The sequence below is a fragment of the Zootoca vivipara genome, chromosome 2, assembly GCF_963506605.1.
Source record: "Zootoca vivipara chromosome 2, rZooViv1.1, whole genome shotgun sequence".
In the NCBI taxonomy this organism is placed as follows: Eukaryota; Metazoa; Chordata; class Lepidosauria; order Squamata; family Lacertidae; genus Zootoca; species Zootoca vivipara.
In genome coordinates, this window is record NC_083277.1 from 16,402,151 (window position 1) to 16,428,409 (window position 26,259).

Sequence of the window (26,259 nt, forward strand, 5' to 3'; positions counted from 1 at the left end):
GCGGTGGCGGCGATGGCAGCGCGCTCCGCTGCCTCGTCGCCTCCTCCGACATTCGTCCGGAAGCTCCGTAAGTGGTGGATCCTCCGAAGCCCCTCTCCCTTTCAGGCTAGCAGAGACGAGCGCGCTGGAGCCACAGCCGCTGCTTCTAGGGGCGCCGGAATGAGCGGCAGAGGGGAACTTTCTTCCAGGTGTGCCGCGTGGTTTTTTTCATGTAACAAGTGTGCCTTGGCCCAAAAAAGGTTGGGAAACACTGTATTATGGTATTGAATTTTTAAGATTTAATTAGAATAGAATTATATTTTGAGATAAGTATAAGAAATTTATTGTATTGATAAGGTATTAAGAGTATTAATCAATTTAGATAATTATTAAAAATATTGGAATCAAGACATGGAAAGTACTAAGGAAGGGATATAAAGAAACACAGTTAGGAGGGAATGGAGGAAGTCGACAAAGATACGTGATATAAGATTGATTGGAAATATTGTTGTTTTTGTTGTAATGTTGATATTTTGTTGTGTTGTGTATGTATTTTTTTGTGTTCTGTTTTTTCTATGTTTTGTTGCAAAAATCAATTAATATATTTTAAAAAGAAAAAGAAAACGTCAAATCTTCACCAAGGCCAACTATCCAGACTGGTCCTATGTGGGCCAGAAAAAAGCCAGGGAAGTCCCCAAAAAGGGGATCCATGACAGAAGGAAAAGGAAAGAGGGGGAGGTGATCAGGCTGATTCCAAGCCCAAAGCCAGGAGGAACAACTCTGTCTTACAGACCCTGCGGAAAGAAATCAGATCCCGCGGGGCCCTGGTCTCATGAGACAGAGCGTTCCACCAGGCCGGAGCCAGTGTTGAAAAGGCCCTGGCCCTGGCAGTTTTAAGCACCCTGACAATTGTTTACTGTTCCCCCACCATTGTAGCCCATCATTTTGGCAGTGAAGAGCGGAGGTCAAAACTCAACAGATTCATCACACACCTTGAGCATTCCAGATTCACTCTCCCCCTGTTTATCTAGCAACAACTTGCAACTTATTTTGTACATTTAGTATATGTGACCTTATTTACTTTAATACATATATGTGTGTATGCAAATTTAAATACAAGCACCAGAACATCACACGGGATCCATGCATTTAAAATTTACTTCCCCCTTTATGAGTTTCTTGATTTGTGAACCCTGAGTGGAACACTGCATACATTTATATGGCTTTTCACCTGTGTGAATTCACTCACAAATATATATATTTGTGAATAATTCTTTATTATTTTCTCCATAACAATATTTTCAACAATACAATTAACATATGCGCATGAATATTAAGGTCTCCAATCCCTCTGAAGTTCTTTCCACATTCCCTACATCTGTGGCTTTCTCCCTGTGTGAGATCATTGGTGTATTCTAAGGTATCCACTTTGACTGCTCTCTCCACATTCAATGCATTTAAATGGTTTCTCCTGTGTGAGTTCGTTGATGTTTTGTAAGGGATCCACTACGACTGAAGCTCTTTCCACATTCAATACATTTAAATGGTTTCTCCCCCGAGTGAGTTCGTTGGTGTATTCTAAGGTTTGAACTACTACGGAAGCTCTTTCCACATTCAATACATTTAAATGGTTTCTCCCCCGTGTGAGTTCGTTGGTGTATTCTAAGGTCTCCACTTTGATTGAAGCTCTTTCCACATTCAATACATTTAAATGGTTTCTCCCGTGTGAGTGCGTTGGTGTATTCTAAGGTATATACTACAAGTGAAGCTCTTTCCACATTCAATACATTCAAATGGTTTTCCCCCATGTGAGTTTTTTCATGTATTCTAAGGGCATCATGGCGACTAAAGCTCTTTCCACATTCAATGCAGTAAAATGGTTTCACCTCTGCGTGAGTTCGTTGATGTCTTCTAAATGTTCCACTTTGACTGTAGCTCTTTCCACATTCAATACATTTAAATGGTTTCTCCCCTGTGTGAGTTCGTTGGTGTATTCTAAGGCTTCCACTTCGACTGAAGCTCTCTCCACATTGAATGCAATTAAACGGTTTCTCCCCCGTGTGAGTTCGTTGATGTTTTCTAAGGTTTCCACTTTGACTGAAGTTCTTTCCACATTGAATACATTTAAATGGTTTCTCCCCTGTGTGAGTTCGTTGATGCATTCTAAGGGCTCCATGATAACTGAAGCTCTTTCCACATTGAATACATATAAATGGATTCTCCCCCGTGTGAGTTCGTTGATGTATTCTAAGGTTTTCACTACTACTGAAGCTCTTTCCACATTCAATACATTTAAATGGTTTCTCCCCCGTGTGAGTTCGTTGGTGTTTTCTAAACTCGCCAATACTACTGAAGCTCTTTCCACATTCAATACATTTAAATGGTTTCTCCCCTGTGTGAGTTCGTTGATGTATTCTAAGGTCTCCACTTTGACTGAAGCTCTTTCCACATTCAATACATTTAAACGGTTTCTCCCCCGTGTGAGTTCGTTGGTGTATTCTAAGGGATCCACTTTGACTGAAGCTCTTTCCACATTCAATACATTTAAATGGTTTCTCCCCTGTGTGAGTTCGTTGATGTCTTCGAAGTGTTCCACTACGACTGTAGCACATTCCACATTCCCTGCATTTAAACTGTTTCTTTGTTCTTCCCAATGAATTCACAGATGACTCCGCAGAATCCTGATCATCCTCCTCCTCACCTGTTTGGGAGTGGTGGGGGGGAGAGAATCGTGTTAAGGCTTTCAAGAAAGACAAGAAAGGAACTGAACACACGTCATCCCCATGTGCACCTTCTCTTATTTTAACACCCTCTCCATTCTCCACTGTCCTCTCCATGTTCCAAATTTTAATGACAAGAGAAACCCATGATCACTCCATTCACACTTAAGGAAGAACAATCATTTTATAACAGAGATCTACGATGGAACCGTCTTATAAAACACGTCTCTGTCTTTTTCGTCTCTCTTTTTTTCAATTTAGGAAATGATCTCAGGCTCCAATTGCAGTCTCCTCTATGAGTAAGAAGTAAAAATTAACTGTTATCATGCCACATGTAAGTGTAAAAACATTACAGTAGAATATTATTAGAACCTAAGAAGAGCCTGCTGGATTGGGCAAAGGCCCATCTAGTCCAGCATCCTGCTCTCACAGTGGCCAAGGAGATGCCTGTTGGAAACCAGCAAGCAAGATTTCAGCACAAGAGCCCTCTGCCCTCCTGTGCTTTCCAGAAACTATTATTAAGAAGCTGCTGGTCGTCACTGTCTCTTGTCCTTTTCTTTACTCATCTTTTGTAGCCCTTAAAAGCTCATAAATGTATTATGTCCTAAGCTTTTGTGGGCTGCAGTCTGACAAAGTGGAGTCTTCTGACACTGCGAGTCTCTTTGTTGGCTTTGTGCACTCAATTTGAAATCTGCACCAAGGTTTTCCACAGTATCTCCATGTAAGCTTATGGATGGGCAGAATTACAGGGGCACTATGATTTTTATCCCACTCACCCACTTTCACACACTGTAAGTTTGGCAGGTTTACACACTTCACATATAATTCTGGCCCAATCCAATGTGTAGAGCCTCCTTCCCCAGGAATTGTGTATCATGGTAACGGGTCCTTTGTCCCTTAAGCCCAGTAAACTGGGGTGGTGCATGCATTTACTGTGCATTTATGCTGGTGGAGTGTATCACTCTGACCCTGTTCATAAAAAATAAAAGTAACCGAAACTATTAAAATATATGAATTAAAAAATGACAGGAAGAATTTCCATAGCCCCCTTCACCCATTTTTTTGGATTGGTGTGCAGCATCATTATCATAAATTAATCCTGCAATGGAAAAAACACCAGAGATTTAAAAGTCTGGAGGAGGAAAATCTGCCCAGACTACTTTATGAAAGGGATTAAATAAAAAAAGAAAGGTGCTTTGGAAAAAGGCCTCATCACTTCCTTTGTTCTCACTGACTTTGTTCCCCTCTCCATCTTTTCCTCTTTCTCCCTCCACCATCCATCCATCCCTGTCCCCATCTCCTCTCCCTTGGAACTCACCAATTTTCTCCAATGGTCCTGGGAGGGGATGCTCAGAGGTTGTGGGGAGGGATGCGGGAGACAGCCTGACCAGGTCAACCGTCCATCTTCCTCCTTCCATCCTGACCAGGTTTGCAGGTTCAGCTTCCTGGGAGGAAGGAAAAAGCCAAGGGAGTATTAGAAACCTCTGCAGGGATTCTCCTGCCCAAGACATTCTGATGCCCCTGTAGAAGACCCTATTGGGCCCCACCTTCCCAAGAGCCCCCACCCATTTTCAAACACCTTTGGCAATTCCTCCCATCTGCCTGTCCCACCTCCCTTCCTAAGGCTGGCATGATATGCACAGTAGTGGCCTGAAAGTAGATCCCATGGAACTTTAGACTTAATCTTAAAAGGACTGCTCTGAATACATGGGTGGCCCTTGAATGTAGAAGAAAGCACCTTGCTTGCATCTGGAGTCTGGACCCCCTGGGAGAGGTTGTAGATCCACCCACTCCTCCTCTGCCCTCGCTGCCTCCTCCTCTATTCACCAGCTCTCCTCCTCCTGCCCTGCAAACACCCTTTGCTCATTCCACCTTCCTTTCATTCCACTTTTTTACGGTAACCTCTGTATCCCAAGTATGTGTTGCTGTTTCCTTTGTAAACTTCTCTGTATACCCACCCACTGGCCACCCCAATTTGTCTACATAAGAGCTCACAGATCCATCTGATACAGCAAAAGGGATTTTATTAGTGAACAAATAAAGCTAGAGAAGTTGAGAGAATGGCAAATGTACATGCAAATGTTCAGCTCCTGCACCCGCCCAAAATCCTGTCAGGCGACAACCACCGGGGAAATCATCTTTTGTATCTAAACACGACAACATCATACACAATCAGGAAAAACCCTCTCCCTTTCAACACCCTATTCATCCTCTATAATCCACTCACCGCACCCGGATAACTATATCTGCTCCATTGTCTTGTACTGTGTCAAAACTGTATATGGTAAATGTCCAGAAACTCTTTTGTTCATACTCAGGACCAGGCCCTTTAGGCTAACCCCTCACCGCACCTGGATAACGATAAGTATGTGACGGGTATAGGGCTCCATTGAGTTGTTTATGACTCAATTAGGAGCCTCTGATTATCGCCCGGCGCACTTCCTCTCCGCTTCTCTGCTTCCGTAGAACCGGGCTGGCAGTAAAACACACACAGCAGAGTTCTTCTTCTCACACAGCGAAAGCTTGTATAGCCGTTGGATAAAAAGCCTCTTAAGAACACACAGAGTCCAAAGTGTTCTAATAACTACTTAAGTTTATTCTAGAGAGAAAATAACAAACAACCTGGTGAGAGCGCAGACATCTTGCGACCGTCTCCCAGGCAGAAACGAAACCAACCGCAACATACAGAAACACTTCTGGTACATTCTGTAACATGATATTCCTCAGTGGTCAGGTGCTACAGTACACAGTTAACTCTTTAGTTACTTGTTACTCATCACACCCCCTCTCACCTGAACACTGGGGATAGCGGGTATCCAAACTTACCCCCAAACCAACCCTTCACAGAATTCCCCATGCCGTTGGAAACTCAAGGGTTTTATGAACCCATCTGCTAGGTTCTTTTGGCTTGGACAATACCTCAACTTCACCAAGCCTACCTGTATGCTCTGACATACGTTTCGGAAGCGGATGTCTAAATGTTTGGTTCTGGCTTTGAACTGTCCAGACTCCGCCAGTCTCAAAGATGGTTGATTGTCGCCCCAAACAGTGATGGGCTGGCTACAATCACCCCAGATTTCCTGGACCAAACATCTGTAGTACTCCAATTCAGTGCATGTCGCAGACAACGCACAGAATTCGGCTTCCGTGGAAGACATTGCTATTAGGCTTTGCCTGCGCGACCGCCAACCAATCAGGGCATTTCCAAACTTGACTACCAAACCAGTCACTGACTTCCTGTCCTCCTGATTGGCCCAATCAGCATCTGCAAAACAAGTGAGTTGTGGCTCACCTTGCGCTGACATCTCCAAACAATACTCTTTGGTCTCCTGCAAATACCTAAGCACTCTCTTAATGCCATTCCAAGCATGCACGCTAGGTTTCGATGCTTCCCTACTGAGCAAATTGACTGCAAAAGCAATATCTGGTCTGCTCCATTGTGACAAATACAACAGACTCCCTAGCGCTGACTGAAACACTTCAGGACTCTCAAACGCTACTTTGTCCTTCACTTGTGACTCTTTCACAAAGTTTGTCTCCATGGGTGTTCTGACCCCTTTACAATCAGACATTCTGAACTTCTCAAGCAAATGTTCAATCTTGCCTTTCTGACTGAGCAAGAAACTTCCATCCTCAGTTCTGTCTATCTGCACACCTAGATAAACATTCACTGCACCTAGATTCTTGAGTTTGAACCTCTTGCCTAGCTCTTTTGCAAACTTCTGCACTTGCATCTGGCTCTTTGCTAAGCAGATCAAGTCATCAACATAGACAAGCAACAGTTCTTGCTGTTCTCCTTCACCTCTGAGATACAGACAACTGTCAGCTAGACTCTTCCTGAAACCTAGGCTCTTCAAAACAGAATCAAGACATGAATTCCAATTTTTAGCGGATTGCTTCAGACCGTAGATCGACTTGTGCAGCTTCCACACCTGACCTGGCACGTCACTCTCAAACCCTGGAGGAGGCAACATGTACAACTCCTCCTGGAGGTCAGAGTTCAAATAAGCGGTGTCCACATCAAAATGGTTGACCACTAGGCCTCTCTGCGCTGCAGTCGCTAAAAGCATCCTGAAAGATTCCGCTCTCGAAGTCGGACTAAAGACATCTGTGTAGTGGATTCCTTTCTTCTGAGTAAAACCTCTAGCCACTAATCTAGCCTTGTACTGAGGCTCTCCAGTCACTGTGGGTTTCAGCCTGTAGACCCACCTACAACTGACTGCTTTCTTGCCTTCTGGCAACTGTGTTAGGCTATACACACCAAGAGATTGCATGGAGTTCAACTCTTTCTCCATTGCAACTTTCCACTTACCAGCTTCCTCTACTGACAACTGTTGCACCTCTTCAAAGCTTTCAGGCTCACACACTGCTAGGTTCGCCCATACACTGACAGCTGTAAACCTTTCAGGTGGTTTACCTTTCGTGGTGCGTTTTGAACGCCTTGGTCCCACATCTTCCCCCTCTAAATCCGAACTGCTTGTCTCTGACTGTGGCTCTCTCGGACTAGCAGCACTGTCAAGAGACCTACTACGCTTTACAGCCCCCTCTGGGCTTGCTTTGGGTGAAGTGGGTGACCTACCACGTTTGCTGTACTTCCCAGGCTTGACCTGGGGTGAAGTCGGTGCGCTTCTGACTACTTGCTTCACTTCCCTAGGAGCTACACCACTTGGACCAGCTGCCTGACCTGGATCTGGTCCTGCAGCACCTGGAACTCCAGCATCAGCTACCTGAGTTTCCTCTTCCTGGTCAAAACCTGAAGACCAGTCAAGAAGAACTTCGGGGTTAGCATGAATGCGTCTCCAGCCCTCTTGTTCACAGAACGTAGCACTCCTGCTAATGTGAACGCGGGTTTGGTCCCCCTCTGCTGGTACAAACCTCCAAGCCTTTGAGTTTGGTTCGTAACCACAGAAGATCATTTTTCTGGATCTTGATCCTCCCTTTCTGCGCTTCTGCTTTGGAATCAAAACCCAAGCCTCACACCCAAAAGTTCTGAAATAGTGCACCTTCGGAACTTTGCCATACAACATGTAGTAGGGTGTGTTGTCCACAACTGAATTAAAAGCGCGATTTGAACAATAATTCACAAATTTATAGCATTCCCCCCAAAACTTCTGGGGTAGTCCTGCATCAAACAACGTTGCCTCCACCAGTTCAGACAGCGTTCTAAATTTCCTTTCAGCTAAACCATTCTCCTGTGGACTAAAAGGAGCGGTTTTCCTGTGCCTAATTCCCTTGCTACGGAAAAACCCTTGTAGTTCTGCACTCAAAAACTCTCCCGCCCTGTCACTCTGAAAACACTGGACAGTGACGGAGAACTGTAGTTCTACCTCGGCTACCCACTCCTGTATCACTCTGGCAGCCTCCCCCTTCTCTTTCAGTGTTATGACCCAGGAAAAATGACTGAAATCATCCAGAAGACACAAAACATATTTTGAACCACCTAAACTTGACGTTGACATAGGCCCAGAAATATCCAAATGCACTAACTGAAATGGCTTTGTGCTCTTCCTCTCAGACCTAGGATAAGAGCATCTCTTCGTCTTCGCTTTCGTACATGCGCGGCATTGCAGGTGTTTTTGACATGGCTTGAACCTGCAACCTTTGACAAAATCAGGGGCTTTTTGCACATAAGGAAAAGACATATGACAATACCTTCTGTGCCAAGCATGAATACAATCCTTATGGATAGCGCCCTCTGTGCCCTTTGGGGTATTGGCACTTTTAGCCTGAGCATCACCAGTGTTACTTCCACCTGCTTGCCCCCTCCCATCTAGGACAAACAGACCATCAGACCCAACAGTAACACTTACCAGCTCAGCCCCATCTCTGGCAATTTTGCAAACACCATTAGCAAAACTTATTTCAAAGCCCTCACGCAATAAGCAAGACACACTTAAAAGACCATTTTCCATGCCTGGTACAACATAAACATCAAGGTTAGTGTCTAAGCATTGCATATAAAAAACACCCTTGCTTTTAATTGCTCCAGAAGAACCATCAGCAAGATGCAGGCTCTTTTCATCTTCAAGTGGCCTGCAGTTCAGGATCTGTCCTGAAGGCGGCACAAGATGATGGCTGCTGCCTGAGTCGATAATAAAAGCGAAACTGTCCTGTCCTCTGTTTCGAACCGTTGCTAAGGCAGCAGAAAGACGGCTGACAGGCTTATCTGGAGTTTTCCCACGTCCTCTGCCTCGGCGCTGCTGGCTGGTCCCACGACCACGTCCGCTGGGTTGCCTGGCACCTGGCTGAGTGACCTTGGCTGCTTCCGGAGCTGGGCAAAATCTCGCTACGTGCCCCGGCTCCTGGCACCGAAAACAAAGCCTTGTTGCGCACGCACTCACAGTGGATTCCTCAGTGCTTTTTACTGCACCCCCACTGGCTTCTCTGCGCCCACGGCCCCCCTTCTCAGCCGATTCTTTCTGGCGTCTCAGTTCCTCATCCGCCAAACTGTCCCAGGCTTGCTTGGCATTTTCAGCATTTTGCACATAGGGCAGTTGTGTAGCATCGCAGCTCATGGCAATGGCACATAGAGCCTTATTGTCTTTCCTGGTTTCTGCTGCAAACCTCTGTGCTTCAGCTGCTGAATTATCAGCGACAGGGGTTGGAGGATTTAACACACAAGTCCACAAATCCTTTCCCAGCAACCACATTCTGGCCCTTTCTCTCCACTCTGCATAGTTGTCGCCATTCAACCTCTGGAACGGCACGACAAATGACTCCTGTAGCTGCTCCGCCATCTTGTCCACCCCCGGGCTCCGTGTCTGTGTACTCACTCAGAATAGCTCACGTTGCTCCTCCGGGTAGACTGCGGATCCCAGCCTTCTGGTACAGGGTCTTTCTGCTAGCGAGTGCATCTATTGATTGCCGACTGCAAAACAACAGGTTTCTCCCAGCTAGCTCTTTACACCGGCTTTCTCCAAGGCTTTTACAGCTGCAATCACCTTTTATTGCTTTGGTGATTGATTAGGTTCAAGACCTCTTATCTCCCATAACCTGTGACGGGTATAGGGCTCCGTTGAGTTGTTTATGACTCAATTAGGAGCCTCTGATTATCGCCCGGCGCGCTTCCTCTCCGCTTCTCTGCTTCCGTAGAACCGGGCTGGCAGTAAAACACACACAGCAGAGTTCTTCTTCTCACACAGCGAAAGCTTGTATAGCCGTTGGATAAAAAGCCTCTTAAGAACACACAGAGTCCAAAGTGTTCTAATAACTACTTAAGTTTATTCTAGAGAGAAAATAACAAACAACCTGGTGAGAGCGCAGACATCTTGCGACCGTCTCCCAGGCAGAAACGAAACCAACCGCAACATACAGAAACACTTCTGGTACATTCTGTAACATGATATTCCTCAGTGGTCAGGTGCTACAGTACACAGTTAACTCTTTAGTTACTTGTTACTCATCACGATAACGATAAGTAACGGTAATAAGTGATGCAATTTCCTTCAATAAATGGCAAAAAGATATACTGTATATAAATGGCAAAAAGATATACTGTATATAAATTTAAAGATATACTGTATATAAAGATATACTGTATATAAATTCCCAGAAGTGCAAGCTGGATTTCGAAAGGGCAGAGGAACCAGAGACCAAATAGCAAACATGCGCTGGATTATGGAGAAAGCTAGAGAGTTCCAGAAAAACGTCTACTTCTGCTTCATTGATTATGCAAAAGCCTTTGACTGTGTCGACCACAGCAAACTATGGCAAGTTCTTAAAGAAATGGGAGTGCCTGATCACCTCATCTGTCTCCTGAGAAATCTCTATGTGGGACAAGAAGCTACAGTTAGAACTGGATATGGAACAACTGAGTGGTTCAAAATTAGGAAAGGAGTACGACAAGGTTGTATATTGTCTCCCTGCTTATTTAACTTATATGCAGAATTCATCATGCGAAAGGCTGGACTAGATGAATCCCAAACCGGAATTAAGATTGCCGGAAGAAATATCAACAACCTCAGATATGCAGATGACACAACCTTGATGGCAGAAAGCGAGGAGGAATTAAAGAACCTTTTAATGAGGGTGAAAGAGGAGAGCGCAAAATATGGTCTGAAGCTCAACATCAAAAAAACCAAGATCATGGCCACTGGTCCCATCACCTCCTGGCAAATAGAAGGGGAAGAAATGGAGGCAGTGAGAGATTTCACCTTCTTGGGCTCCTTGATCACTGCAGATGGTGACAGCAGTCACGAAATTAAAAGACGCCTGCTTCTTGGGAGAAAAGCAATGACAAACCTAGACAGCATCTTAAAAAGCAGAGACATCACCTTGCCGACAAAGGTCCGTATAGTTAAAGCTATGGTTTTCCCAGTAGTGATGTATGGAAGTGAGAGCTGGACCATCAAGAAGGCTGATCGCCGAAGAATTGATGCTTTTGAATTGTGGTGCTGGAGGAGACTCTTGAGAGTCCCATGGACTGCAAGAAGATCAAACCTATCCATTCTTAAGGAAATCAGCCCTGAGTGTTCCCTGGAAGGACAGATCGTGAAGCTGAGGCTCCAATACTTTGGCCACCTCAGGAGAAAAGAAGAATCTTTGGAAAAGACCCTGATGTTGGGAAAGATTGAGGGCACTAGGAGAAGGGGACGTCAGAGGACAAGATGGTTGGACAGTGTTCTCGAAGCTACGAACATGAGTTTGACCAAACTGCAGGAGGCAGTGCAAGACAGGAGTGCCTGGCGTGCTATGGTCCATGGGGTCACGAAGAGTCGGACACGACTAAACGACTAAACAACATATAAATTTATCTGGAGGGGGAAGAAGCCGAGAATAAAATATAAAATTTAAAATTCTAATTCTAATTTTATATAGGATAGAGGAGTGTTCACTCTTCCAAATATAAAATTGTATTATGAGGCAAGCTGCATCACTTGGATGCAGAATCAAATTAGAAAATACTGTATTGATTTATTGGATTTGGAAGGACACAATAATAGATCTGGTTGGCATGCATATTTATGGTATAATAAAGGGAAGATACATAAAGGATTTCATAATCATATAATTAGGAAAGCATTGTTAAAAGCATGGGGAAAATATAAAATTTGTTACAGCAAAAAACATCCGGGTGGGTGGCCCAACAGATGCAATGTCAATCAAAAGAATAAATATGGAGGAAAAATGGCCAACATATAGATATTTATTGATAGAAAGAGAAGGGAAATTAAGACTTTAAGATTACGGTGAAATAAAAGATTTGGTTCATGACTGGCTGCAACATTGACAACGAAATGAGATCTTCAAGGAAAATGATAAGAAAGGAATTAGTTATACCATATCTAGATTCCAAAGAGATATAATAGTAGATAATAATCAATTATTAAAGAAAACATATAACCTATTGTTAGAATAGGTTATAGAATAGGTTATTGTTAGAATAGGTTATAGAAGTAGTGTGACAGATGACCTTGAGCCAGACATCCTGGAGAGTGAAGTCAAATGGGCCTTAGAAAGCACTGCTAATAACCAGGCCGGTGAAAGTGATGACATTCCAGTGGAACTATTTAAAATCATAAAAGGTGGTGCTGTTAAGGTGCTACACTCAAAATGTCAGCAAGTTTGGAAAACTCAGAAGTGGCCGGAGGATTGGAGAAGATCAGTCTACATCCCAATCCCAAAGAAGGGCAGTGCCAAAGAATGCTCCAACTACCGCACAATTGTGCTCATTTTACACGCTAGCAAGGCAGGCTTAAGCAGTATGTGGACCGAGAACTCACAGAAGTACAAACTGGATTTCAGAGGGGCAGAGGATCCAAACACAAAGACAAAAATTGCAAACATGTGCTGGATTATGGAGAAAGCTAGAGAGTTCCAGAAAAACATCTACTTCTGCTTCATTGACTATGCAAAAAGCCTTTGACTGTGTGGAGCACAGCAAAAGCAAATTAGTTATACCATATCTAGATTCCAAAGAGATATATAATAGAAGATAATAATCAATTATTAAAGAAAACATATAACCTATTGTTAGAATGGGAGACTAAAGATGAGGAGGTGAAATCGGTAAGGATTAAATGGGCACAAGATATAGGACAAACTATGGCAAGTTCTTAAAGAAATGGGAGTGCCTGACCACCTCATCTGTCTCCTGAGAAATCTCTATGTGGGACAAGAAGCAACAGTTAGAACTGGATATGGAATAACTGACTGGTTCAAAATTGGGAAAGGAGTACAACAAGGCTGTATATTGTCTCCCTGCTTCTTTAACTTATATGCAGAGGACGAGATGGTAGGACAGTTTTCTCGAAACTACTAACATGAGTTTGACCAAACTGCGGGAGACAGTGGAAGAAAGGAGTGCCTGGAGTGCTCTGGTCCATGGGGTCATGAAGAGTCGGACACGACTAAGCGACTAAACAACAACAACATCAACAGCAATGTCCAATCAGCATTCACTAACGTAGAAGAAATTCTGAGAATGTTCCTTTGTATGATGATTGCAAATTGCCATTTGTAAAGATAAATTTCTCAGCTGAAAAGAATAAAAAATGAATTTAGAACAACAATGTCTCAAGATGAATTGTATTACTTCAGAAAGTGACAAGCTATGCAGTTTGTCATTTGATGGTATCATCAGTCACTTTGCTTTAGTAAAGGCAAGAAAGTATTGTAATCATGTTTGTGTCCGGTTTGTATACACAGTACACAATGAATCATGATAAAATTATACAGTTGAATGGGTATTGGATAGATGCATTACTATAATTAGCCCTGTAAAATAATTTTTTGATGTACATGTGTGTATAGTATTGATATTATTTATGAATGCGAAATATTACTAGAAATACCATCTTCAAGGTCTGCTGTCCCAATGAACAGTGTGGACCACTATGGTCATATTGATACTATATTAAAAAATGCTTTGTATTAACTACAATTGCATTGTACGGGTTATAACACTTAAGTTTTATATTAATAAAGCTATTTATAATTATTAGTAATTTGCATTGTATATTTGCACCTATTATTATTTCAAGTTATAGCAAGTTTCTAGGACTAGATCATGATTGTTTGTAAACTCTCTCTCTAAAAGGAACTTTTGTTATTGCCAAATGCCAATGTGTTTGCATTATTAAGGTTGTTATGAATAACAAAATCATTTTAAGTTAGAGTTTAATAATTATTTCACTATTAATGCAGTCAAACCTCAGTTTGCGACTGCCTCCGTTTGCGACCGCTTCAGTTTCCGACCACCGCGGACCCGGAAGTATTTACATCCGGGTTCCACGGCGCTCGGATGCGCAGAAGCATATTTTAGTTCAACAACAACTTTGAGAAAATATGTCTTTTGTTATGTGCAAATAGTTTTAAATACCTATTAGGTCCCTAAATGACCATATAGCAACACAAAAAACAGCGAGAATTTGTTTTTGACAAAGGACAGCTGGACATATAAAGGACCCCATTACCTTCAGTAGCTTAGGGCCTCATCAAACCTAAATCTGGCCCTGCCCCCACTACTTTATGAAAGGGGTTCAAGAAACAAGGAGCTGCTTTGGAGAAAGCCTCACCCCTTCCTTCTTCCTGCCAGGACCTCACTGCCTTTGTTCTCTCCATCTTTTCCTCTTTCTCCCTCTGCCATCTATCAATCCATGTCCCCATCTCCTCTACAAAATGGAAGACTTCGATGTTTAGATGTTCTTTTTGGTGTTTTTTATTTTGTTGGAAGCCCCCCAGAGTGGCTGTGGAAACCCAGACAATGGACGGGGTAGAAATAGCATTAATTTATTATTATTATTACTATTATTACTATGGCGAGCCCGGTCTGCAATACCCAACCCTCTCCCCTTTTCCGCCTCCTTCCATGCAACTCCCTTTGCACCAGATCCTGCAGGAGGAAGCTTCTCTCTTTCCACAGCGGAAATGCCCCCTCCACTTTCAAGGCCTCCATTAAAAAACAGTTCCCTTTCCTCCATTCTCTTATTCTCCCCGCCGGAACTTGTGCAGGCCGCCTCTCCCAGTCCCGAGGTTTCCCATCCTGGACCCCCACCGCCTTGCAAAGCCCCTTCCCTCCTTCTCCGCCACTGGCTTTGCACTCACCCGAAATCCTGGCGACGGTGGTAGCGACCCTGGGCAGCGGGGGCGGGAATGGGAACCCCCGCGTGGGAGGCAGGATATCTCCGCTGGATAATTGTAAGGGGGAAAGCCTTGCAGTACCCAGCCAATGGGGAGATAAGGGAGGGAACCTGCGCTTCGAGTACAGTATAGGGAACATACGCTCGTTGCCTTAAGGGTTAAAGCCAGAGAGTGCAAGCTGAGAAAGAGAGGAGAGGGGGTGCTGCTCGATACTGACTTGGGAAATGGGGCGCGGCTTAAGCAGAACAGTTTATCCGCCCCCTCTGCCGTCGTGCACTGCCCTTGTCCTGCAAAGAATCGGGTGAGTGCAAAGCACCTTGGGGTACAGCAAGCGTTGGGAGGGTTGTGCAATGCAATGCAATACCCATGGAATTGGGGTTCGGGGTGGAGAGAGAGCAGGCAGGGAAGGCGGGTCAAGTGTGGGCGTGTTGCAGCTGGTTCATCCTCGTTGCAAAGAAAAGATAGGGGCCTCTCCCTGAAGGTGCTCTCTCTCTCTTTCCCTCTCTCTCTGTCTTCTCACACACACACATCTGCATGCACAAAACACGTCTGCATGAAGGAAGAGCCTTCTGGTTTGATCAAGCCCATCTAGTCCCGCACCCTTTTAGAATCGTAGAGATGGAAGGGGACCCTGAGAGTCATCTAGTCCAACCCCCTGCAATGCAGGAATCTCAGTACTGTCTCTCCAGGGTGGCCAAGCCTGCAAGGAGGATTGGAGTCCAAGAGTATCTCTCCCCTCCAGCGGCTTCAATTAGGCGTAGTAATACAACCACCACCACGTCATTTATACCCGCTCCTCTGGCTGAGTTTCCCCAGCCACTTGGGAGGCTCCCAACAGAGTATTTTTTTAAAACCAATGAAACATCAAACATTAAAAGCTGCTCCATGCAGAGCTGCCTTCAGATGTCTTATAAAAGTCTGATAGATGTTTATTTTCTTGACATCTGCTGGGAGGGCGTTTCACAGACTGGGCACCACTACCGAGAAGGCCCTTTGCCTGGTTCCCTGTCACTTAGTTGATATATAGAGCATCTATCCTAAATTTTTCAGCTTCTCTCAAAGAAGCAGGAACAGGAAGTTTTTAATGTTTGATGTCTTATTATGATTTTATATTTTGCTGGAAGCAGCCCAAAGTGGCTGGGGAATTATTATTATTATTATTATTATTATTATTATTATTATTATTATTATTATTACACCACTTGTTGAATTTGAAAATTTTTTTGTACCAGTGCATTTGGAAGCATCATAATAACTTGAAGTTATATATTCATACAAAAACTTTGTTCCCGATTCATCATTTGCAATCCTACCAGCTGAATTTGATCTGAGTCCTGGGATAGTTCAGTTGGTAGAGCATGAGTTTCTTGGGGTTGTGGGTTCGAGCCCCAAAGATTCCTGCATTGCAGAGTGTTCTACTAGATGACCCTCTTGGCCCCTTCTAGCTCTATGATTATGTGGTCTATGAACCTCACTTATTCACAAAGAGAGAACCACCACATTTTGTTTAAGCAAAACTTTTTTAGAAGTTCTGCAACCCACCTTTGCATAATAAGAGTTTGCCTTTGTAAAATTGGAGAGCAAAAGGAAAAAGAATCTCAAGGTGAGCTTTTTTTGTGGGGGACATGACTTTTCTTGGTTAATGGGCAAAAGGAGCTTGGATCAATCCCTAGATAGAGGTCTGCCATCCCCTTGTCTCGGTCCAGATTTGGGTCTCTGCCTCCCAGGAGTTTAGACACACACACACACACACACACACACACACACACACTGTCGCCACATGTTGAGTGCAACAGGCAATGACTCCCTCGCATGTGTGAACAGCCATTGGGGGTTGCCTTAAAACACCAGAGAGATTGGGCATTGCTTCGACGAATATCCTGCAACCCCCTCTTGGGCCCTCTGGTCTCTCCGTTTACCTGACGCTGACACAAAAACTCACATACTATAGAAATGAAATGTTGATATCTTCCCCCCTTTCCTTCCCTCTCTCTTCCCACTTTTCTTCCCACCCCCAACCCCATATTGCCTAGAACAGTCCTGTCTCATTCTGAATAAGACTAACTTGTTTGAAGGATGCTGTGACTTGAAAACAAAGACTCTGAGTGTACCCAAGAATTTAATAAAAACATTTTTTTAAAACCACTGCCTCTCTCGTCCATAAACGTTTCTCAATGTAGCCTCATTGGAAAGCCATGAAATGTGATCCTGTAAAGGGCCAGTCTAGATATTAGGGCTGCCATCTTGTTTTGCACCTAGGAGGCAGACAATATGTGGTAGATAAATAAGACAATTTGGGTTGTAGTTGAGGAAGTTTCTTCTAAACCAGCACAAAAGCCCCCAAACATACGCCACAAAGCACATAGTAAACTTGCTGCATACATGTTATCTTTCACCTTATAACAGGCACTGTATCTCAGTGTGGTGTCTATCTGTTATTCTGGGGTGTGGGCTGAAGTATCAAATACCAGTTTTTGTGCAGCCTGGACCTATTCATATTTATTTAGGAGTCCCATTTGGTTCAGATTGTATTTTAAGGAGCGGTGATCAAGGGTTCCATGACCCACAATGTATGAAGTAGCTTACAGCAAAAAAACAAAAAGCCTAATAACTCTTCTGGTTAACTGAATAATTATTTTAATAAATATTTAAATGGAGAGCATATTTTACATTCTGATGTTCATGCAAACATGGTTCCACTCCAACCTCACTTATTCCCTACTTCCACCTCAGGAGTTATTTATACAGAAATCTCCTGAACAGAAGTCTCTCAGTTTACATATATAGGGAGGGATCACTCTGTCTGGCTTATTGCACCCTCATAACACCCTATATCTTTTGCAGTGTCCTATTTTCGGTGCTTCATTTTTAAAGCATAAATAGTGCCAGTACTCACCATGTACTCACCATGAAATTGTTACAGTAAGTGTCATACTTTGAACAGATTGGGGAAAAGAGGTTCCAGGACTGTGTACCATTGAGTAACCCTGGAAAAAGGACCCCTTCTTCTTCTTTTATGATCTGTACTAGCAAATGGGGTGGTGATGGGTAATAAGCAAATCCAAACAGCATTTTGAGTTCTGAGATCCCATCCAGGGGAAGGGAAATGTTCACATGCCTTACAGCTGTGATAACTTCTCTCTAAGAGTCTTACTTTTTTCATGCTATTTCCATAGTTCCCTCAACCATTCCACATGCAAGATTCAGTCTAGTTCTGCTGTGGCAACGTGCTCAGGGAAGCTATTTTGAGAGTGAAAATGTTAAGCAAGGAAGCCAGAGGAGCGGGTATAAATCTAGGCCAAGCCCCCATATCCCGTAAATACACTCAGAAACCCACTACCCAGAGACACACAGAGATAGGCTGATAAGGATTACCAAATAAGGACATGGTCTGAAGCTCAACATAAAAAAAAAAACCAAGATCATGGCCACTAGTCCCATCACTTCCTGGCAAATAGAAGGGGAAGAAATGGAGGCAGTGAGAGATTTTACTTTCTTGGGCTCCTTGATCACTGCAGATGGTGACAGCAGTCACGAAATTAAAAGACGTCTGCTTCTTGGGAGAAAAGCAATGACAAACCTAGACAGCATCTTAAAAAGCAGAGACATCACCTTGCCTACAAAGGTCCATGTTATGTATTAACTGCAGTACTCCTTCTGGCCACCATGGCTGCAGTTCTTACCCTGCCCACTGTGGCTGCAGTTCTCACTCAGGTCCACAACATGCAAATGAAGGATTGAGAGTGCTGTTCACGGATTGGGTAGCTAGGGGAAGTTTGTTACTGTTGCAAGTTACTGACTACTATATAAGCCAGTTGGCTAAGCTACTGTTCTGTCTGGACTCAGAGCTAGAATAAAGAGCTGGTTGTTTTGAGAGCTGTGTCTTCATCCTTCTTACCCACTATTCTACAGTCCGTATAGTTAAAACGATGGTTTTCCCAATAGTGATGTATGGAAGTGAGAGCTGGACCAAAAAGAAGGCTGATCGCCGAAGAATTGATGCTTTTGAATTATGGTGCTGGAGGAGACTCTTGAGAGTCCCATGGACTGCAAGAAGATCAAACCTATCCATTCTGAAGGAAATCAGCCCTGAGTGCTCACTGGAAGGACAGATCGTGAAGCTGAGGCTCCAATACTTTGGCCACCTCATGAGAAGAGAAGACTCCCTGGAAAAGACCCTGATGTTGGGAAAGATTGAGGGCACTAGGAGAAGGGGACGACAGAGGACGAAATGGTTGGACAGTGCTCTCGAAGCTACGAACATGAGTTTGACCAAACTGCGGGAGGCAGTAGAAGACAGGAGTCCCTGGCGTGCTATGGTCCATGGGGTCACGAAGAGTCGGACACGACTAAGCGACTAAACAACAACAACAACATTGTATCTATCAGAGAATGTCTAATGCTGTAACTTTTGATTGGATAAAGACCTGATTCAAGAATCAGGTCGTGAAGTGAGTCACAAAGACTCCCCCCCCATTCTAATGAAACAACAGTCTCCTTTTAACAACAACAACAACAACAACAACAACAACAAGGCGGCTAACATCAGGTATAAAAACAATTGATGAAAATACAAATTACAAACAGGATTAAAGTACACCTTAAAATGCAGCCTCATTTCAGTAGAAGCCCAGATCAAAAACTGTTTGGGGGGAGAAAACGTCAAATCTTCACCAAGGCCAACTATCCACACTGGTCCTATGTGTGCCAGAAAAAAAGCCAGGGAAGTCCCCAAATAGGGGATCAATGAGAGAAGGAAAAGGAAAGGGGGAGGGGATCAGGCTGATTCCAAGCCAAAGGCCAGGAGGAACAACTCTGTCTTACAGGCCCTGTGGAAAAAAATCAGATCCCGCAAGGACCTGGTCTCATGAGTCAGAGCGTTCCACGAGGCCAGAGCCAGTGCTGAAAAGGCCCTGGCGGTTTTAAGCACCCTGACAGTTATTTACTGTTCCCCCACCATTGCAGCCCAATATTTTGGCAGTAAAGAGGGGAGGTGAAAACTCAACAGATTCATCACACACCTTGAGCATTCCACATTCACTCTCCCCCTGTTTATCTAGCAACAACTTGCAACTTATTTTGTACATTTAATACATATATGTGTGTATACAAATTTAAGTACAAGCACCAGAACATCACATGGGTTCCATGCATTTAAAATTTACTTCCCCCTTTATGAGTTTCTTGATGTGAAGTAAAGGGTGAACCTTGAGTGGAACACAGCACACATTTATATGGCTTTTCACCAGTGTGAATTCACTCATCCTATATAATAAAGTCCCTGTGTCTCTGCGTCCAGATTCCGTGTGTCCCGTTTTCCACGCTAATGCGCATGTGCCCCAGGGACACAGGGATTGGACGCAGAGACAATATCTCGGTCGCGCACCCAGGACACTGTCATGCGGCGCTGGAGGCTGTTCTAGCGGGCCGCTCCCAGCTCTAGCCTCCATGGGCACCTAGAGGATCCCCGCCCCCTCCCGCCGCCGCCACCCCAGCTTCGGCCCCGCAACAGCCATGGGCACCCCCGGAGCCACCTTCGTCACCAGCCTCCATTGTTCTGGCGAAGGAAGGAGGCGGAGGCGGTAACAGCAGCAGCGGGAGCAGCCAGGGCCGAGCGTGCCTCACCTCCCTTGCCTCTGCCCGTCCTGAGCTCCTCGCCCTCAGGGGGCCGGCCTCAGCTGTGGGGCATGACGGGAGAGCGAGTTTGTTTACCTGCATTCCTGGTGCGCCCCGCGGCCGAGCGCAGAGAGAGAGGGAAGGCCGCGGCCCCGCTGCTCCTCTCACATATCCTCTAGCGCCCGTTTTCTAAACGGGCTGAACGACACTAGTGAATATATATTTTTTAAAATAATTTTTTACTATTTTCTCCATAACAATATCTTCAACCATACAATTAATATATGCTCATGAATATTAAGGTCTCCACTCCTCTGAAGCTCTTTCCTCATTCCCTACATCTGTGGCTTTCTCGCTGTGTGAGTTAGCTGATGTTTCCTAAGGTCTCCACTATGACTGAAGCTCTTACCACATTCAATACAATTAAACAGTTTCTCCCCCGTGTGAGTTCGTTGGTGTTTTCTAAGGGCATCACAACGACTGAAGCTCTTTCCACATTCAATACATTTAAATGGTTTCTCCCCCGTGTGAGTTCGTTGGTGTATTCTAAAGTACCCACTATAACTGAAATTCTTTCCACATTCAATACATTTAAATGGTTTCTCCCCCGTGTGAGTTCGTTGATGTTTTCTAAGGTCTCCACTTTGACTGAAGCTCTTTCCACATTCAATACAATTAAACGGTTTCTCCCCTGTGTGAGTTCGTTCGTGCATTCTAAGGGTTGAACTACGAGCAAAGCTGTTTCCACATTCAATACATTTAAACGGTTTCTCCCCCGTGTGAGTTCGTTGATGTTTTCTAAGGGCATCACAACGACTGAAGCTCTTTCCACATTCAATACATTTAAATGGTTTCTCCCCCGTGTGAGTTTGTTGATGTTTTCTAAGGTCTCCACATTGACTGAAGCTCTTTCCACATTCAATACAATTAAACGGTTTCTCCCCCGTGTGAGTTCGTTGGTGTATTCTAAGGGCTCCACTACGACTGAAGTTCTTTCCACATTCAATGCAATTAAACCGTTTCTCCCCCGTGTGAGTTCGTTGGTGTATTCTAAGGGCTCCACTTTGAGTGAATCTATTTCCACATTCAATACAATTAAACGGTTTCTCCCCCGTGTGAGTTCGTTCGTGCATTCTAAGGGTTGAACTATGACCAAAGCTCTTTCCACATTCAATACATTTATACGGTTTCTCCCCCGTGTGAGTTCGTTGGTGTATTCTAATGTATTCCCTGTGACTGAAGCTCTTTCCACATTCAATACATTTAAATGGTTTCTCCCCTGCGTGAGTTCGTTGATGTATCCTAAGGCCTCCACTATAACTGAAGCTCTTATCACATTCAATACATTTAAACGGTTTCTCCCCCGTGTGAGTACGTTCGTGCATTCTAAGGGTTGAACTATGACCAAAGCTCTTTCCACATTCAATACATTTAAACAGCTTCTCCCCTGTGTGAGTTCGTTGATGTATCCTAAGGACACCACTACAACTGAAGCTCTTTCCACATTCAATACATATAAACGGTTTCTCCCCTGTGTGAGTTCGTTGATGTATTATAAGGTCTCTATTTTGACTGAAGCTCTTTCCACATTCAATACATTTAAACGGCTTCTCCCCTGTGTGAGTTCGTTGATGACTTCTAAGGTCTTGACTACAACCGAAGCTCTTTCCACATTCAATACATTTAAACGGTTTCTCCCCTGTGTGAGTTCGTTGATGTATCCTAAGGCCTCCACTATAACTGAAGCTCTTACCACATTCAATACATTTAAACGGTTTCTCCCCCGTGTGAATTCGTTGATGTATTCTAAGGTCTCCACTATAACTGAAGCTCTTTCCACATTTAATGCATTTAAACGGCTTCTCTCCTGTGTGAGTTCGTTGATGTATTCTAAGGTCTCCACTATAACTGAAGCTCTTTCCACATTTAATACATTTAAACGGCTTCTCCCCTGTGTGAGTTCGTTGATGTCTTTTAAGGCCTCCACTATAACTGAAGCTCTTTCCACATTCAATACATTCAAATGGTTTCTCCCTTGTGTGAGTTCGTTGATGTCTTCGAAGTGTTCCACTACGACTGAAGCACATTCCACATTCCCTGCATTTAAACTGTTTCTTTGTTCTTCCCAATGAATTCACAGATGACTCCTTAGAATCCTGATCGTCATCTTCCTCACCTGTTTGGGAGCGGGGGTGGGGGGGAGGGACAGAATCCTGTTAAGAGTTTCAAGAAAGACAACAAAGGAACTGAACACACGTCATCCCCATGTGCACCTTCTCTTATTTTAACACCTCCACTGTCCCCTTTATGTTCCAAATTTTAATGGCAAGAGAAACCCATGATCACTCCATTCACACTTAAGAAAGAACTATCATTTTATAACAGAGATCTACGATGGAACCGTCTTATAAAACACGTCTCTGTCTTTTTCGTTTTCAAGTGAGGAAATGATCTGAGGCTCCAGTAGCAGTCTCTCCTATGAGTAAGAAGTAAAACTGAAGTGTTCTTATGCCACATGTAACTGTAAAAATATTGCAATATATTAGAACCTAAGAAGAGTCTGCTGAATTGGGCAAAGGCCCACCCAGTCCAGCATCCTGTTTTCACAGCGGCCAAGCAGATACTGGGGGAAACCAGCAATCAAGACTTCAGCAAAAGAGCCTTCTGCCCTCCTGTGCTTTCCAGAAACTATTATTAAGAAGCATTATTGCCTAGAACCGTGAGGGCAGAGCACAGACATCAGTCTAATACTTTTTTTCAAGCTATCCAAGTTGCTGGTCGTCACTGTCTCTTGTCCTTTTCTTTATTCATCTTTTGCAGCCCTTAAAAGCTCATAAATGTATTATGGCCTATGCTTTTGTGGGCTGCAGTCTGACAAAGTGGAGTCTTTGACCCTGCGAGTCTCTGTTGGCTTTGTGCACTCATTTTGAAATTTGTAACAAGGTTTTCCACAGTATCTCCATGTAAGTTTATGGATGGGCAGAATTACAGGGGCACTATGATTTTTATCCCACTCACCCACTTTCACACACAACCCGTATGTAAGTTTGGCAGGTTTATACAATTCGCATATAATTCTGGCCCAATCCTATGTGTAGAGCCTCCTGCCCCAGGAATTGTGTATCATGATAACGGGTCCTTTGTCCTTAAGCCCAGTAAACTGGGGTGGTGCATGCATTTACTGTACATTTATGCTGATGGAATGTATCACTCTGACCCTGTTCAGAAAAAAATAAAAGTAACAGAAACTATTTAAATATATGAATTAAAAAATGACAGAAAGAATTACCATAGCCCAATACACCCATTTTTCTGGATTGGTGTGCAACATCATTATCATCAATTAATCCTGCAATGGAAAAAACACCAGAGATTTAAAAGCCTGGAGAAGGAAAATCTGCCCCGACTACTTTATGAAAGGGATTCAAGAAAGAAAGAGGTGCTTTGGAAAAGGCCTCACCCCTTCCTTCTTCCTGCCTGGACCTCCATGCCTTTAGTCTCCTCTCCATCTTTCCCACTTTCTCCCTCCGCCACCCACCCATCCCTGTCCCCCATCTCCTCTCCCTTGGAACTCACCAGATTTCTCCAAGGGTCCTGGGAGGGGATGCTCAGAGGTTGTGGGGAGGAATGCAGGAGACAGCTTGACCAGGTCAAATGGCCATCTTCCTCCTTCCATGCTGACCAAGTTTGCAGGTTCAGCTTCCTGGGAGGGAAGAAGAAGCCAAGGGAGTCCCAGAAACCTCTGCAGGGATTCTCCTGCCCAAGACATTCTGATGCCCCTGTAGAAGACCCTATTGGGCACCACCTTCCCAAGAGCCCCCACCCATTTTCAAAAACCATTGACAATTCCTCCCATCTGCCTGTCTCACCTCCCTTCCTACGGCTGGCATGGTATACACAGTAGTGGCCTGAAATTAAATCCCATGGAACTTTAGACTTAATCTTTAAAGGACTGCTCTGAATACATGGGTGGCCCTTGAATGGAGAAGAAAGCATCTTGCTTGCATCTGGAGTCTGCACCCCCTGGGAGAGATGGTAGATCCACCCACTCCTCCTCTGCCCTCGCTGCCTCCTCCTCTGTCCACCAGCTCTCCTCCTCCTGCCCTGCAAACACCCTTTGCTTAGGGGAGAGAGGTGGAAAGAGCCTTCAAACCCATCCATTTCCTCCTCTGTTGCCTTTTCTTGCAGCAGCCCAGTGAGAGGGGAAGGAGCTGCAGTGCCTGGTCCACTTCAGTTGCACACAAGGTTTGCTGGGATTGTGAATGAACAAGACCTCTGCCATCCATGTGGTGGGAGTGGGGTGAGTTAAAAGTAGTTTTTAGAGGAGGAAAACAGGGGGGGAATATTGCTAGGTAGGGGCAATGGGAGTTGTATTTCAACAAATTCTGGGGACCCACAGGTTGAGAATGGCTGATACGGCATGTAAGGTGGGGTTTACCCGCCCACCCCCAATACTTTATTCAAGTTGGAAGAGGGGGGGAGGGAAGGAAGGAAGGGAGAGGTCACATTTGTGAGTGCCTGTGGGTGAGGCTGTGAGGAGGAGGAGACGTCGTTACAGGAGCCGCGTAAGCGGCTCTCTCTGCTTGCTTTACAGAGAGGCGGGAAGAGGGGCAGACGGGAACACCACCGCTTTTTGAAACATCACTGTGCCTTTCAAAGCTACAGCCCCCCTTTTTTCCTTATTCACTTCCTTGTAGCCTTGCAGAGCCACCTCAGCCAAATGGAACCCTCTGCACGCCTCATTAAACCGCCAATAGAACTCCTATTTAGAACTCCTTTATATAGAACATTAAACCGCCAATAGAACTCCTTTATAGCTGGACTATAAAGAAGGCTGATCGCCGAAGAATTGATGCTTTTGAATTATGGTGCTGGAGGAGACTCTTGAGAGTCCCATGGACTGCAAGAAGATCAAACCTATCCATTCTGAAGGAAATCAGCCCTGAGTGCTCACTGGAAGGACAGGTCGTGAAGCTGGGGCTCCAATACTTTGGCCACCTCATGAGAAGAGAAGACTCCCTGGAAAAGACCCTGATGTTGGGAAAGATTGAGGGCACAAGGAGAAGGGGACGACAGAAGACGAGATGGTTGGACAGTGTTCTCGAAGCTACGAACATGAGTTTGACCAAACTGCGGGAGGCAGTGGAAGACAGGAGTGCCTGGCGTGCTATGGTCCATGGGGTCACGAAGAGTCCGACACAACTAAACGACTAAACAACAACAAAGAACTCCTAATGTGATTACTGCATGCCTCATTAACAACTGATAACATTCCTGCTGAAGAACAATAGGGTAAAGCGGTGAGCTGTCAAATCTTGCCTGAAAGGGGATACAAACTATCGATCTGAAAATAAATAAAACTCTGAACCTCAAGGAAAACATGTTATGCTTGGGTTATAAACTGTGTGCATTTTTGTCTTGATTCTTGGACACTGTGTCTCTGAAATGTATCTCTTCATTCCACTGTTTTACGGTAACTTCTGTATCCCAGAGTATGTGATGCTGTTTCTTTTGTATCCTTCTCTGTATAGCCACCCACTGTTCTTCTCCATCGTCTGTCATGTGAGTAAGAACCCTGTTGTGAACAGTTCTCAATCATAATAAAAAACTGATCAGGCTTAACTTTGCTTTTCATTAGAACTCTGCACTTAGCCGACACTCATGATGCACAGAGTTTCTTTAAAGCCACAGCCAGGGGGAAAGGGGAGGCAGTTGAGCAGCTTGGCAGCGGTATCCATGACTGAGCAGCCCTTTTTTGGATCCACCCTGCTCACCCCGAAAAGGGGGAGGCGCTAGAAAAGGTGCCCTAAACATAGTCTGCCGCCCTTTCCCCCCCTGACTGGATTACTGTGCCCAGTGGGGT

The 26,259-nt window shown here is 44.4% G+C and overlaps 1 protein-coding gene across 1 annotated transcript in view; it reads right to left on the reverse strand.

Moving 5' to 3' along the window:
* Window positions 1–255: 255 nt before the first annotated feature.
* The window catches only part of LOC132591642 (zinc finger protein 585A-like), a 32,856-nt gene continuing 6,852 nt past the window's right edge, over window positions 256–26,259 (reverse strand). Inside the window, exons 2-7 of the mRNA XM_060271008.1 lie at window positions 23,973–24,099; window positions 23,686–23,745; window positions 20,736–22,572; window positions 14,745–14,895; window positions 4,018–4,144; window positions 256–2,680 (exon numbers count right to left, since the gene is read on the reverse strand). Coding sequence (XP_060126991.1) covers window positions 1,437–2,680; window positions 4,018–4,144; window positions 14,745–14,895; window positions 20,736–22,572; window positions 23,686–23,745; window positions 23,973–24,072 — 3,519 coding nt within the window. The 5' untranslated portion in view covers window positions 24,073–24,099 and the 3' untranslated portion in view covers window positions 256–1,436. The remainder of the gene's footprint in view (window positions 2,681–4,017; window positions 4,145–14,744; window positions 14,896–20,735; window positions 22,573–23,685; window positions 23,746–23,972; window positions 24,100–26,259) is intronic.